The following is a 16,158-nucleotide window of genomic DNA, read 5'->3' on the forward strand; positions in this document are numbered from 1 at the left end:
TCTCTTAGTTTCCAAGTAACTTCTATCTGCTATTCTGCAATTTCATTTTCACATTAGATCACTTGCCTAGTATTGCAAAATGATCTATTGCCAGTCTACAACTGGAAAACAGCTCAACACATTCAGTTAAGAAAGTGTGGCTGTAACTGCATTTTCATTCAAGCCTTATTTCTCCTGATCTAATCAGTCCAGAAAATCTGATGAGAGAAATATTTGTGCCTGTTTGGAAATCTTCAAACTGGTGCTATCAATAGTACACCTGTCGTTCTTCTAAAAAAAAAAAAAAATGAATAATCACATTTAAACTAAAATTCTCTTAAAAGATACTGACAGTATGTACCTTGACTGAGAATATTTCTTCTATGGTATGGTACTCAACTAGAAGCATGGTTCTTATTTTTTAAATTTAATCATCACAGGACGAAGTAACTTTCCATATCACTATAAAAATAAATTGGTAGTACTTTGTAAGAAGCCTCTGTCTAAACAGTATTACAGATACAAGTAAAGTTAAAATCATGTATATACTGAAAATGTTACATTGGTATAATGAGAAAATGTTCTGAACTTTATCAACAACCTCCGGGCAAGTTCATTAGGTTTATCAGTTCACTAAAAAATTGCCCAGTTACACACAAAAAATTACCAAGTTTCAATCATCACTAGTTTGTATAATACATGAAGGCTGTGATCCAGGTGAGTCACTAAGCACCAGCTAAAAGCAGTAGCAACCTATTAAAATATGAAGCAATGCCAGTAACCTCATCTCTCTTCTTTCATTCATGTTCCCCCTATGTTATCTTTTTCTTTAAAGTAAGAGCTCAGAAGTGTTTCGAAGACAAAAAAAAAAGATGTTTTGGTAAGTCAGGCTTCCTTCAGGAAGAATTCTATGGCCACAAATTACAGCTGTAAGAATGGAGTAAGAAGCTTGCTGAAATGCCAAGAAAAACCAATGCTCCTAGACCTCTAAGCACATGCAAAAAAGCACTTTAGAACATAAGCTCCTTAAAGAGCTCCCCCCCCAAAAAAAAAACCCAACCCTATTTGCAATCTTTAACTTTTTGGTCTTTAATGAGAATCAACTCTTAAAACAGGGTGCTCATCTACTATAACAGGTCCATGAAGAACTGTAATATAAACTGATGACATCTACCAAAAGAAATTTTTCTTGCTGTTTACTGGAAACAGAGAAGTAACATACCAAACACCTGTTTGGTGTAGCATTCAGCTAGGATTTATTAACTTATTTATTTGAAATATTAAGGATTAGCGTTTGCATCCGGAAAACTTCCAAGTTTGTAAATAGCAGGTAAATGCATGGCTTTTTCTGCAAAATAGTATCCTTCCCTACAAAACCACAGTAAACGTAACTTCCATGTTTTATTTTGATGCTTCTGACCTTAGATGTTCTTCGATACAGTACAGTGAAAATAACAACAATGAAGAACACTGGGAAGTGGAGTGTTATTTTAATTTCTAATTCCTCTGAGTGGCAATGCCATTCAGGAAGATAATACCACATATACTGACATTTGTTTAGATGCAGAAAAGAAAGCCTAAGTAAGTGAGGCAAAGACAAAATGGACCAACTGGAACATTTAGCCTTCAAGAACTTAACACAGGATGGGAGAATGGGCAGAAATAGCTGGGCTATAAATATTAGGATGCAGAGTCTGTAAGAGGGGGTGGGGGGCATACCAGCAACCGAGTTACACTACATAAAAACCCCTGAAGTTGTTCCTGCCATTTGACTCTAATGCTATCCCAGGTGGAATACACTGAGGTTTTACACAGTACCTACATGTTTTAGACACATCCAGTAACTCCCCTGTGGAGCTGCTCATGGTTAGGGAGTCATTGCTTGGCTTGGTCCCAAGTATAAACAATCACAAGGAGTAGATGAGGTAAGAAGTGATCTCTGGAGATCATTTAGTTCAAACCCACTGTCCAAGCAGGGTCACCTTGAGATGGTTACCCAGGACAGTGTCTAGCCAGGTTCTGAATACCTCCAAGGATGGAGACTCCACAGCCTTTCTGAGCACCTATGCCAGTGCTCCATCGCTCTCACAGTAAAAGGTTTTTCTTGTTTAAGCAGAATTTCTTGTATTTCAGTTTGTGCCTATTGCCTTTTGCCCTGCCACTCAACAGAACTGAGAAGAGTATGGCTAGATCTTTACACTCCTCCTGCCCAGCCTCCAACCCCCACTCCCCCTGCCCTGCCTCCCCCTCCCTGTATTTATACACATTGACAAGATCCACCTCCCCCCCGACCCTCTCTCCTTCTGAATAGTCCCAGCTCTCTCAGTCTCTACTCACATGCTTCAAGCTCTAATCATCTTGGTCACCCTTTGCTGGACTCACTCCAGTCTGTCCTTATCCCTCGTGTACTGGGAGGCCCAGAATTGGACCCAGCACTTCAGATGTGTCCTCACCAGTGCTCAGTGCAGTGCATGGATCACCTCCCTTGTCCTGCTCATAACACTCTTTCTAATGCACCCCCAAGGGGCTGCTGGCTTTCTTTGCTGAGACATAGAAAAGGACTGTTTTTCAGAAGAGTGTAATACGTAGGAATGACTTCTACATTGTTAAGGATTACAGATTCTACAAGTTTACATGGATTTATCTGCAGAAAAGAAATCCATCAACAATTACTGAACACAATAAGCTGCACATATCACAAGATGTCCCTGAGCTATAAAACTGGAAGCTTAATGAGTTGGAAGCTGGATGATATATCACTGTGCTAATTCTATCACTATGCTTAAACCATCCCTTCTTGACTATTGTTGAAGATATTAGGCTACATAGACTTTTGATTGGATGCAGGGCTATTCCTAGGCATTACAAAATGCTACATGAATTGCACGGTGTATTATCCTACACCTACTGCAGTCATTTACCAAGTTTCTGAATTAATTTGATTATGAAAGATACAAGATTCTGAAAGATAAATATATTTAAATAAACAACACTGCCAAAGATTAATTACAAGTTCGGAACCTGTTTCAGTGTAACAGTACAAAAAGCCCCTGAGGAAAAATACAATGAAGATTTTACCTCATCCCAAGCAAATGAACGCCCAAACTCAAAATGGCCCTTGAAAGTCGTATGTTTCTTAGTGTACAATGACCTTTCAGTTTTTCAGCATTCTTTCAGACAGTGCAAGATAGACTTGTTGGAGCACCCAGATATATCCACCTGAACAACATGAACAACTTTCAGTTCTTGAAATGGGCAGTGCAATCACAGGACAGAGATCATAATTCAACAGTCAACTACTTTATTGCTCTCCAGAAACTTTCATATCATGCAGCATACTGATTGGCTCTTCCAGTTACCCGATACATGCATTATTTTGTGAAGTCTGCTCAGTTTTAGGAATCTCTTACTTTTGCTCAGCTGAGAGGTACTTGATAATATAGTTCTAGGATTATCACCTCAATATTTTGTATTTTCCCCTCTTTTGACATCGAAGTCCTCATATAGTTTAAAGAACATGTCTACACAAAAAAAAAACAAACAAACAAACAACCAGCTCCAAAGAATCTGTACTATTCCCACAGGGCACAAATGATGTTCCTAAAAAACATTCATTCACGCTAGAATGTATTTTGTAAATGGTGGCACTATGTAATGGGAGTTATAAACCAACACCATATGACCATACATTAACACAGACAGCACACTGAATAAATGAAGCAATCTCAATTATTAATAGATGGTAAGTTCTAGCAGCTGCTATTTTATAGGTTGCAAAGGATAAGGGCAGTATGACAGAAGTGTTCAAACAGCAGTTGTTACTTTGTAAAAAAATACCACAGGATGCAAACCTGCAAGAATCCTTTTTTTTAATAAAATTCATACATAGTCTAGTCATCAAATTTAATCTTTTTCCCTTGGAATGCTGTAATTTGAGACATTTGTTCCCGGCGCCGCCTGCTTGCTTCCCATGACGGATGAAGAGGCTGCTCCGAACATGCTTTCTTATTGTCGCATTTAATACTGGTAGCTTTTGCAAACGGTTGCTTCTTGAGGTGTGGTTCCTTTTTAAGAAGAGCTGTGCAAGAAGTACAAAATATAATATTAACTACATCATGAACCTTCACAAAAATATGCTAAAACTACTTTGAGATTGCAGATGTTTTCAAGAATTTCTTAATGAGCCACAGGGAGCACATTCGTCTGAATGTTCCCAGCAAGATTTCCTCACCTTGCAGTCCAATAAATTGTCACTTGGTAGACTGCAAATAGTAAGGCTTATTACTACTGACCACATCTAAAATTTGTGTAGACAAATACTCAGCACAGTCTCAGCTTTTTTCTTCATAATAAACCAATAAGATATTACACAATGTAACTCTGTATGCATGAAATGATATCCTTGATGTAATGAATTCCAAAATGGTACCATATATAATAAATGGAATAAAATATTGAAGGAGCCGTTAAAGGTATTAATTATGAGATAAACTACTTGTGAAATATCATAAGCTGTACACCTTTAACTGTGCACACATAACACTAACTGCTCAACATGAAGAAAGATGGAAAAGCACTTTCCTACGTTTCCCTACTTCAAATATTTATAATATTAAAAAATAGGAAATAGCAAACCATATCTGCAGATTAAAATGAAATCTCAATGATTGGACCATTTTAACAACAAATGTTGAAATATCTGTCACAAAACTGAAATGAAACAGAAAACTAGCCTATCATGACTAGACTGCAGAAGCAACAAAATCTCAAGAAGGTTTTTACTCTTATAACTTCATCAGATTAAGTAATACATACCTGTTCTTCCATTTTTTAGAGGCTGATCTTTAGAATTTCTAAAAACAAAAAAATAATTTAAGATTTATCAAGAAACTTGTAAGACAACAGACACCCGTGAGTAAAGAATAGTTATCACCAAAACACTTGTGCGAAGACTTTTCAAGCATAACGTGCAAAACCCTTAAATATTGTTTCCTCTTTGTTAATCAAGAAGTAAAAATATAAGCATTCAGTCATGATTTAATTTGGATGCAGGTCTATTTAGAACTCCTATGAATATGTCAGTGCTAATGCGAATATGAAAAATACGTGTCACGAAAGCCCAACAACACTGCAGAGCAGTTTATGTGAAAGTGTTCTAAGCTGTAATTAGCTGAAATTCTCCTTGTTTGGTAAGGGGTACTAAAAATCACAACAATTTCCATTACTGGGAAGGAGAGAGGGAATGGAGAACATAACAAGAAAAGGTTTACCTTCTTCTGTTTTGAGATTTCTGATCAGAGGTAGACAAAGAACTGCAAAACATTGATTCTAGCTTGCTTGGTTTTGCATGTGGCTTTCCTTTTTCCATGATTAAATCTTGTACTGTCCCAGGTGCTGTGTTCTTTCCTTTATTCAGCATGTTTTTCTGAAGGCTATCCTTTTCTTTTGCTGAAGAAGGATCAGTAACTGCTGCTATCTTTTTCTTTCTTTTTACCTTGCCAATGAAGAAATCATCACTGCTGTCACTGTCAGAATCTGATGACTGGTTATAAAACCTTTCTTCAGTACTATCATCAAAGTACTCCTCTTCATTAGGATGTTCCTGGTCACTATCATCATTATTTTTTTCTTTTATGGCACTGAATTTGTTCATGCTCATATTTTCTTTCCTTTTTTGAAAGTTGAGCTTCTTTCCTGTTTTACTCTGACTGCCTGCTTGCATTTCTACTGCCTGAAATGAAGATTCTTCTGTAGCATATGCTGTCTTCATTTTCACATTTTTCTGCTCAGATTCACTCTCACAAAGTTCTTCACCCACACTGTCAATTTCTATTTTCATACTAATTTTTGTTTTGTGTTCACATCCTTGCTGGTTTTGAGCTTGTTTAAGAGCTTGGTCATCCAAATTCCTATTGAAACGTGCTGATTTAGGCTGTTCTTCTGACTTAGCCTTTTTTGAAGGAGTGGCTTTGTCTGGATTCTTTCTTGCATCCTTAAAAGCTTTTACAGCAGCTATACAAGGAGCAGAAGAAAAACCTTTTGTTGCAGATACCCATGAGTTTACATAAGTTATTTTAATATAATAAAATATCTTTGCAAGTTAAATATGTTGTATTGAGTAAATGTACTTTGAACGTCCCTATCAATCATTTACTGAACACAAGGGTCAAGAATTACCTTAAGAGTACAGCACCAACAAAAGTGAGGAAAAGAACTTGAAATTATTACTGATTGAATACACTATTAAACTTGGATTTAACTGTCAGCTTTTCTTTCAGCAAATAATCTGCAGTTGATAATCATGTTCATTTAGGGCATTACTTTGTGTGTGAAAACTGCAAACAAATAGTAAATTGCTCAGATACAATTAAATGAGTATTTGACATACTCTGTTATTAACAATGTAATTTTGTGACATTATTACTGGGACTTGTCCCTTTTTAGGACTTGTCCTTTTTTAACATCAACTTCAGTTGGAAAGACTGAGTTTAAAGAGAACAAGGGATAACCTAAAGAACCAGGAAAGGTTCCCAAAGAATTCTGGGGACAGTTTCCAGAGCAAAACCTCTTAGCTGCCTTTGGAACACAGTTTTAATTCCCCTTTAGTTTTGTATCTGCCTGTTATGTACTCATTGCCAGTTCGGTCCTATTTCATTTAGAGATACTCCATTATACCCCTTATGAGCCCTGTTTGTCCTACAACCTGTATCTTAAATGTCATATAGTATACTATCACGTATAAGCCCATTTCAACCAATATAAATGACTACAAGGTTGTGACACTTTGTTCACTGCACCTAGTTAAGGTAACTACAGAGGCTTTTCCAGTTTTTTACTTCTTTTATACTGGTTGTTCATGTCAGGAATGTACAGGAACAAGATAACACACCAGTAAGCTACTGAAGTCATAAACAAGTTAATATAATATTACATACCTTTCAGTTCAACAAATCTGGATTTCAAGATGGGGTGTGTTGCAAGTCTTGCAATGGCTCGCTCAGTTGCAGTACAATTTGGCTATACAAAATAAATTCAAAGGCATGAAGTCAATAGAATGGTGAATACTTACACAGGTCTGTATCAGTTATGCTACAATGCATACTAATGTGATTCCGGACTACTAAATGAACACCAGGAAAGGCTTAATAATATCTGAATATTTCTTACCCTTCCGGTATTACTGTCATTTTAAATGAGGAAAATTTTGACTGCCAAACATGGACAGAAATGTAACAGACATGTAAATCTGCTGTTTCTTAGGTAGTTAATAGGGATAATACGATTTTTATTTTAAAAGCATACCAGACACATCCTTCAGAGCTAACATACTGATTTTACATTCACTATTTCTTATACATACAAAGCAAATTAATGAATCCCCTGAATAAAGAACATCATATTGGTAGAAGGCATTCTGCATCAAGGAGTACAGCAGCTTGCAAAAAATGCAGTACAGATGCCATAGAAGTAGGCAAAATTACGTAGCAGGTATTGAAAGAATATACATTAAATGTGGTTGAGAGATCAAACTTGATCTTAAAAGACAAACGACCATGAATTTGATGTGGTGGAATACTGGAACTCTGCACAAAATCATAGAATCATTTAGGTTGGAAGACTGTTACAATCATCATGTCCAACCACTAGCCCAGGACTGCCAAGTCCATCACTAAACCATGCCCCTAAGCACCACATCTACGTATTTTTTAAGTACCTCCAGGGATGATTTCACCACCTCCCTGGGCAGCCTCTTCCAAAGCTTGACTACCCTTTCAGTGAAGAAATTTTTCCTAATACTCAATCTAAACTTTCCCTGTGTAACATGAGGCCATTTCGTCTTGTCCCGTCGCTTGTTATGTGGCAGAAGAGACCGACCCCACCTCACTACAGCCTCCTGTCAGGCAGCTGCAGGGAGCGATAAGGTCTGCCCTCAGCCACGTTCTCTCCAGACTAAACACCCCCAGTGCCCTCAGCCGCTCCTCATCAGACCTGTGCCCCAGCCCCTTCCCCAGCCCCGCTGCCCGTCTCTGGACACGCTGCAGCCCCTCAATGTCCCCCTTGCAGAGAGGGGCCCAGACCTGAACACAGGGTTCGAGGGGCGGCCTCAGCAGTGCCCAGTGCAGGGGGACGGTCACTGCCCTGGTCCTGCTGGCCACCCTGCTGGGGACACAGGCCAGGGTGCTGCTGGCCGCCTGGGCCCCCTGGGCACACTGCTGGCTCCTGCCCAGCCGGCCGTCACCCAGCACCCCCAGGCCCTTTTCTGCCAGGCAGCTTCCAGACTGATTCAAAGAACAAATACGATATTCATGCTTTAACACAAAGGAAAAGGAGAAAGGTAGGAATTGCTTCTGACTTTCTCTTTTATATATCAGAAGTCCTAGATACAACACACTTGTAAAAGCTACGCCATTTTCAGTTTCTTGCCATTACTCTGCTTGAAGAACAAAATGAGAGGTATCTAAGACTTCCAAAGATAGCTTTGTCTTCTTTTTTCTTTGAAGAGAGGGAAAGACCTTCCTCCCTTCCTCCTAGCAGTACTGTAATGGATGTATGTTTAAATTGTTGCTATGTGTGATTTCAGCTATATGGTACAGGCAGTACTACAGCAGAAGCCACCCAAACCAACAGATGATGAGCCTTGTAAAGGACCAGGCAAGTGCCCCATGACCCAACCTGAGCTGTTTTGGGCAGCCAACAGCTCAATGTTAACACACTGCCTGTCCTGTCCCAAGAGACCACTGCAACGGATGGAGCCCAAGTCACATGTATGTAAGTGCTGGAGAACAAGGGGAGGAGACTGTACTGGCTCTGCCCTGTGACAGAGTTAACTTTCTCCATAGCAGCCAAGATGGTGCCATACTTCGGATTTGTGACTAAAGCATCTCAGAGTTCGTAACACACCAATGTTTTAGTTATTACTGAGCAGTGCTTGCACAGTATCAAGGCCTTCTGTTTCTCACTCTGCCCTCCAAACAAGTAGGCAGGGGATGGGCAAGAGGTTGGGAAGGAAATACACCTGTGGCAGCTGATCCAAATCGATCAAAAGGATATTCTATTTCATACCAAGTCATGTTCAGCAAAGAAAAGCTCAAAGAAAGGAAAAGGAAAGGAAGGATGTTAGTGGTTATGGCATTTTTCTTCCCGAGTAACTGTTACGTGAAATGAATCCCTGCTTTCTGGGATGTGGCTAAACATCTGCCTGGTGATGGGAAGTAGTAAATAAATTCCTTATTCTGTTATTGAACTTTATCTCAAGCCATGAGTTTTTCTCACTTTTGCTCTTCTGGTGCTATCCCCATCCTGCCGGGTGGGTGAGTGAGCAGCTGCTGCATGCTTAGCTGCTGCCGGGGGTTACACCTACAACACAAATGCTACCTAACACATCAGCCATGCATATTTAAAGAATCTGATTTGCTTGACCTAAGAGTGCTCAGTGGGGAATCTTACTTGTTTGCATATACATTTTCTTCCGGAAGAATTATGCCACTTAATATAAAAAATTATGTATTCATTGCAAAAAGACAGATGGACACTTCATGCCAACTACTAGTGCAGCAGAGTCACTTTCAGTGCTTTGGCCTGAAGGAAAGACAGCAGAAGACACTACATCTACAGTAGTGCCAGTACTTCTGAATGCAGAAACTAATTGGTTTGCAAAATGTAAATCTTGTTCCTCAGGCAATGCAAAGCAAATCCTGTTCGTATTTCTTTTTTTCATAGTTCTAGAGCTTACAAAATATACTCCAGGTATATCCATCATACTACATGTTTGAAGTGCAGAGCATCTGGGAATTCTAGTACTTTCCTTTCTTCTCAAGTCTCTGCTATTACAATGTTCTTTCTTTATGTCAAGAAAAACTGGAAAAAAGTTTTCTCTGTAGACTGTCTACAAAACTATTAACACTGGCCAGAGGAGATGGGTCAAAAGGTGGGTCCATTTCCAAGGGCCACTGACTGGCTTACTTTCAGGCTAGCCTAGCTCTGAGAACTTGAAATCTGAATTTTGGTCCCCATGTGCCACCAGATTCCTGGGATAGCAAGCTCACAGCTCACATTTCTGAAGTTCAAATGCTATTTTCTTCAGATATTTTTCTATAGCTGGAAAATCTATTTCTGAACTTAATTGATACACTTTTCCCCTCAGCTACTTCCTGTGGGTTTTGAAAAAATACACCATGAAGTTGAGAGAGCAGCAGCAGCTTCTGTGCAAAACCTGGTGTCCTTTAATTCAAATATTTATAGAAAAGGTTTAAGCACATACATGCCAATCCATATGGAATAACCACGTTTTCTCCTTATAGCAAAATACATCAAAAACACTACTTACAGTGATAGACAGTAGCCAACAAACATACAATATGACATTTACGTTCTTTAAAAATTCCTACTTTTCTGTTTGGTTTTTTTGGCATATCCAATGCTCAATGTATTTTTCCTGAAGTATTTTCCAGTACATAAAACCCTGGCAGAAAATAAATTGTAATAGAAAAATGTCAATTGTATTTACAGCAAGAACACCTTTTCCCCCTCCTCCTTGCCCCCAGTATCTGTAATTATGCAGACACTGGAACTGGACATGTTTATTCTCAAATATTCCTGCTATTTCTTGTATTATTTTGCACTGTTCATTTTGTCACACAAGAATGTCCTAGTACTTTCCACAGGAACACTCTCCCTCATTCAATGTGCAACTGAGGCACTGCAAAGTGAACAAAGCAACTAGGCAGTGTAGAGTGTCACACTTTTCAGTGAGAAGTTGTAAGCTACATGCAGAACCACCTGAAAGTCAGTCTTCTCACAATTCTTGTCTTGGTAAGTCATGCATTATTTCTTTATATAGTATTGAAGACGTCTATCTATCATCACCGAAATGTTTCATTAAATTCCATGTGGACATTTAACTGAATTAACTGCATTGATCTCTACAGTTTGAAATCTCTTAAAATGAAAAGAAACCCAAACTGCATAAACAAGCATTCTTCATCCTGAGGGGTAGATGTGCACACAGATGCACAAACTTCAGAACATAACTTGTCAGTTACAGCATAATAAAGCAACAGTTGTATAACTTACACATGTGGAAACACACATGTATGCCCCACTTAAGGGAGACAAACTTCGTACAATGTGGCAATGATTGGGAAGAGAACGGACTTATAAACTTCCTAAGATAAAAACAGATTCACAATGCAAGTTTTGAGATGCACTGGAACAGGGGTCAGAAGTACAGAATGGCTCTGAGAGCTGGCAGCACTGGGTAAAACAAAAACAAACAAACATAAAAGCAGCACGATGGAAATGTCAAGCTGAAGTTCTCTGGGGAGTAACTGCTTCATACAGTTCAAGTGATAAAGTAAGTGAGAATGAGAAAATGAGTGTCTCAGCACCTTGGGGCAGATGGGCTTGCAGGAGTTGAAAGGGATACCTTGTTAGCATACTTGAGACAGTAGTGCTTCAGGAAGAATTACAGGGCAGAAACCTGGGATTCACTCAGGAACGTGAAATGGTGACTTCTAACCATTGCTTCATTCTGATCTCTCTTCCTGTTCAAGCCTACTTTTGTTGGTACCCTCTCCGCTATAATTGTAATCAGTAACAGGAAAGAAAAAGGTCATACTTCCATTGACTTCTGTACAGAAGGGGATTGCCTTGTTACACGTCTCACAGAAAAAGACTGCTACCAGAATTTCAGCTGGGTGAAAGGACCAAACTGGTAATGCTTGGTGGCCCTGAAACTGTCCCTTTAGATCATATCTCAGTTATTGAAAATAACAACATTCAAATGGAGACAGTTCAGAAACCCCACTGACAAGTATGCAGTACATGGCAAAAGCCACGACATGAAAAGTAACCCTGTAGCATGTCATACTCCAGTTCCTAAACTAAATGGAAGTGCAGTTTAATGTCGAGTGTAACAACAGCCTGATTTTAAGCAAAAAAATGGCAGAGGTAATACTAACCAGGGTAGAGCATAAAGAAAAAAAAAAATAACCCCCAATCCTGGGCCAAAACAAGATGTCATTTCAATACCCTTTGTAGCAGCTTAGGAGAAGAGCTGTCTCTGTACTTAAAAAAAACCACACAGAAAACCTGTTAATCCACACGTTCTTCCCAGAGCTCTAACTAGTTACAGCTGTCCTTCATAATAGCAGATGTGGTTAATGTGGAGTCACAGGGTGGCTGAAGGTGCCAAACCATGGCTGCCACCCAAGTCCATCCCATGACCTCATACTGGTTTTGGAATAAGACCCTTGAGAAAATTTACTTTCTGACTGTGAAATGCTGTTAGTTCTCCCTCTTCCTTTTTGTCTGTAAGACTTACAGGATGTGATTTGTGGCCATCAGACATTGTGAATAGTGTGGTATGAGAGGGAATTGGTTAATGGTATCTCTCATGGCAGCACTGCTGTCTCTCAGCTCTTGAGAGCAAGAGATTGTTTGTTGACTGTGCCTCATCTTGGTAATAGGAGGATGGATCAACTAGAGATTGCAGTAAGCAGGTCTCTGTTACATGTGGCAAAAGTTTAAAAGAGGGGGGTTCTCCTAAATACTGAAATAGCAATCCCGTAGTGTTCAAAGGAGAGAAACATTCGCACTCAGTGCTTCAGACTCTGCACTGGAAATGGAGCGCCCAAACCTGTCAGATTAATAATCAACTTTTACTCAGTTTTTACTCAAGCTTTCCCAATTTTTTCACATAGTATCAAAATGAGGGTATAGGTGTTACAAAGAAGTTGCTATACAGGCTTAATAGCAAGGCAGATGAGAAGTTCTTATGGCAATTAATTCTGTATGGATCTCAGGAAATCATGCAAATTTAAACAGACTTTTTAATTGGACTATATACAAGTTTTGAAGTAGTCTAATGAAGAATTTCCAAATGAAGCTAGAGTGTATGTCCTAACAAATCTAAAAGCTTTGCAAAAAATGTCAGCACGATAATGTCTTGTAACAGAACAACAAGGAAAGGACAATTTCTTACAAAACATCAGGATACACAAGTAAACCTGGAGTCCCCCTTGGCTTCTTGCTTATTATTTTTTTCAATGCTTGCCACAGTTTATATTTATTTAGGTTGTTTTCTGTTATTGTGGTAATTCAACCATGACAGTATTTGGATATTTACTTTATTTATCTTGTAAGCTGTGGTGTGTTGACCCTGGCTGGTGGCCAAGTGCCCACCAAAGCTGCTCCATCACTCCTCCTCCTTTGCTGGACAGGGGAGAGAAAATACAACAAAACCCTCATGGGTCGAGACAAGGACAGGCAGAGATCACTCAACAATTAGCATCTTGGGCAAAACAGACTTGACTTGGGGAAAAATTACCTTACTATCAGTCAAATCAGAGTACGGTATTGAGAAATAAAAACTAAATCTTGAAATTCCTTCCCACCACCCCTTCCTTCTTCCTGGGCTTAACTTCACTCCTGATTTCTCTACCTCCTCCCCCCTGAGTGGCAGAGGTGGACAGGGAATGGGGTTTGTGGCTGATCCCTCCTCCTCAGGGGGAGGACTCCTCACATTCTTCTCCTGCTCCAGTGTGGGGTCCCTTCCATGGGTGACAGCTCTCCATGAACTTCTCCAGCATGGGTCCTCTCCATGGGGTGCAGTCCTTCAGGAACAGATGGCCCCAGCATGGGCCCTCTGCAGGGTCACAAGTCCTACAGCAAACCTGCTCCAGCCTGGACTCTTTTCTCGACATGTCCTGCCATGAGACTCCTGCAGCACAGGTCTCCCATGGAGTCACACCCTCCTTTGGACATCCACATGCTCCAGTGTGGGGTCCTCCACGGGCTGCAGGTGGGTACCTGCCCCACCGTGGGCCTCCATGGGCGAGAGGCACAGCCTGCCTCACTGTGGGCCTCACCACGGGCTGGGGGGGATCTCTGGCCCAGCATCTTGAGCCCCCCCTGCCCCTCCTTCTTCAGTGACCTTGGTGTCTGCAGAGCGGTTGCTCTCACATATTCTCACTCCTCTCCGGCTGCAGTTGCTGTTCCACAGTAACTTTTCCCCTCTTCTTATTTACCACAGAGGCACTATCACTGTTGCTGGTGGGCTCAGCCTTGGCCAGCAGTAGGTCTGTCTCGGAGCTGGCTGGCATTGGCTCTATTGGACATGGGAAAAGATTCCAGCAGCTTCTCACAGAAACCACACCTGTAGCAGCCCTGCTACGAAAACCTCCACACAAACCCAATACAGAAGCATTATGGAAGCTGAAGACCCATACATGGGGTACTCTGGACAACCGTTGCCCATCTGCAGAACTGTACACAACAGAAGACAGAGGTCTGGAGAATCTAGCTGACATTGTGTTGATGGCAGAAGCACTGACTGTGCACTCATCACTGACTTCCGCAGACTCTTCAATCCAGCGTCAGGGAGAAGAATGAGATTCTTCTAAATCCTATCAAGGTGCTTACACTGCCCTAACTTAAATTGCATGTCTGGACCAAAGCTGCTCTTTCCCCCATAATTTTTTTCACTTAGATTTCCCTTCACTCCTACATGTATTTTGGCTTGTCTTTTATAAAAAAAAGTGTATGAAGTATAAACTTGGTTTCTATCATTATCACCTCTTCTTTTAAAATAAGAATTGCAAAATAGGCCACAAATTCAAACAAAAACGTATCTCTTGCTGTTCTCTGCTGCATGCATGATAAAAAATACCTACCATCCAAGCATCTGAAAAAGTTTAAAGGCCCTTTAAGAAGTGCAGCACTTTACAAGTGTTAGAAGACCACATTTAATTGCAGTACAAAAGAGCCAATAGAGTTTCATTGGATTAACCTGTCACAACTAATTTAGCCAGCCATACAAGTGTGAGGTAAATGCTTATTTTTCAGGTTGAGAAATAGTCAAAGGGAAATGGAGTGTTTCATCCCAAATTACCACGGTGATCTACAGCAGAGCTTGGCATAAACCCCAGACCTGCCCAAGTACAAATTATGTACTTAATCTTCTACTAATACTTTCCTTCTTCTCTTTATGCATAAAATAATTCCTATGATTGTTTCAAAAAACAAAGGCAGAGCAAAAAATTCCAGAATAAAGCAGGCATGGATTCTTAGTTATCTCCTCATGGAGAACAGGATCAACTCTAGGTGTAAACTGAAACGCAAGATTATGGGTAAACTCAAATGCTGCTAACTCTTATTCACTTCTTCCAGGGCTAGTAAGAATATGTGTCTGTAATCCTCTCACTTTGGCATCCCACAGAAACAATACACACATTTTTAAAGAAAAAAATGTTAAAATGTTAACTTTTTAAGGTTATGAATGAGGATACAAAGCGAGCACTGTGCTAATTCCCCCACTCAGTTGTGGTGGTCTAACTCACTGTGACTACCAACACTGAAACCTCTGCTGGCCTTTGAGAAAACCTAGAAGCATGCTGAACATTACTTTACGCTATGGACAAATCTGTCTATGATTTAGACAATTCCCAGTGGAAAGCAGTAGTAAAAAGAGTGCCCCTCAGATTGTAGTATTAAGAAATATCTGTAACATAAAAAGATTACATAATCTGAATTTTATATCCAGTACAACTAACCAGTCTAAAATATGTACAGTTCTTACAGCAACATAAAAGCAAACACATAACATGTAACGATATAAAGGCTACATGTTTTTTGCTTTTAATATATAGCTTTGCATTAAATATATGCATTTTGTATGTTTTGACATTTGAACAGTTGAGGCACTGTATCACTATAAAATATATGCATCTTGCCAAACTGAATAAAAAAGCCCAGCACACAGAACAGTAAAATAGATGCCACTACAAAACCCCAACAAATCCCACAGAAAAACCAAGCAACCTTCCCCTACCACAGCCTAAATCAGACAAAAGACAATTATATTGAGAAAGTAAACTGGAAAGCCAAATACGATGAAACAGAAAGCCTGAAACAAAAAATGTACTTTCAGGGGAATAGAAACAAAATGCATCTCAGATAACAGGCAGTAGCTGTGAACAACACAAAGAGAAAGGTCTTTGCCACAAAATTCACATAGACTGCTTCAGAGAACATAATTAAATTTGGAGGAAAGGTCATATATAAATTAGTTTTGAAAACCACTACATATCAGATCTAAAACCACAACTGACTTCTGCAGAAAACTGAAGCTGACAGATCATTTGCTTGTAACTGGCCATCTAGAATGAGGTCTAGAGACTC

General features: G+C 39.7%; 1 protein-coding gene across 1 annotated transcript in view; it reads right to left on the reverse strand.

Moving 5' to 3' along the window:
* Positions 1-3,259: 3,259 nt before the first annotated feature.
* Positions 3,260-16,158, reverse strand: part of SRFBP1 (serum response factor binding protein 1) — an 83,190-nt gene continuing 70,291 nt past the window's right edge. The window contains exons 5-8 of the mRNA XM_080372674.1: positions 6,915-6,996; positions 5,250-5,991; positions 4,795-4,832; positions 3,260-4,057 (exon numbers count right to left, since the gene is read on the reverse strand). Coding sequence (XP_080228800.1) covers positions 3,870-4,057; positions 4,795-4,832; positions 5,250-5,991; positions 6,915-6,996 — 1,050 coding nt within the window. The 3' untranslated portion in view covers positions 3,260-3,869. The remainder of the gene's footprint in view (positions 4,058-4,794; positions 4,833-5,249; positions 5,992-6,914; positions 6,997-16,158) is intronic.

The sequence above is a fragment of the Falco punctatus genome (assembly GCF_963210335.1).
Source record: "Falco punctatus genome assembly, chromosome: Z".
Classification (NCBI taxonomy): domain Eukaryota; kingdom Metazoa; phylum Chordata; class Aves; order Falconiformes; family Falconidae; genus Falco; species Falco punctatus.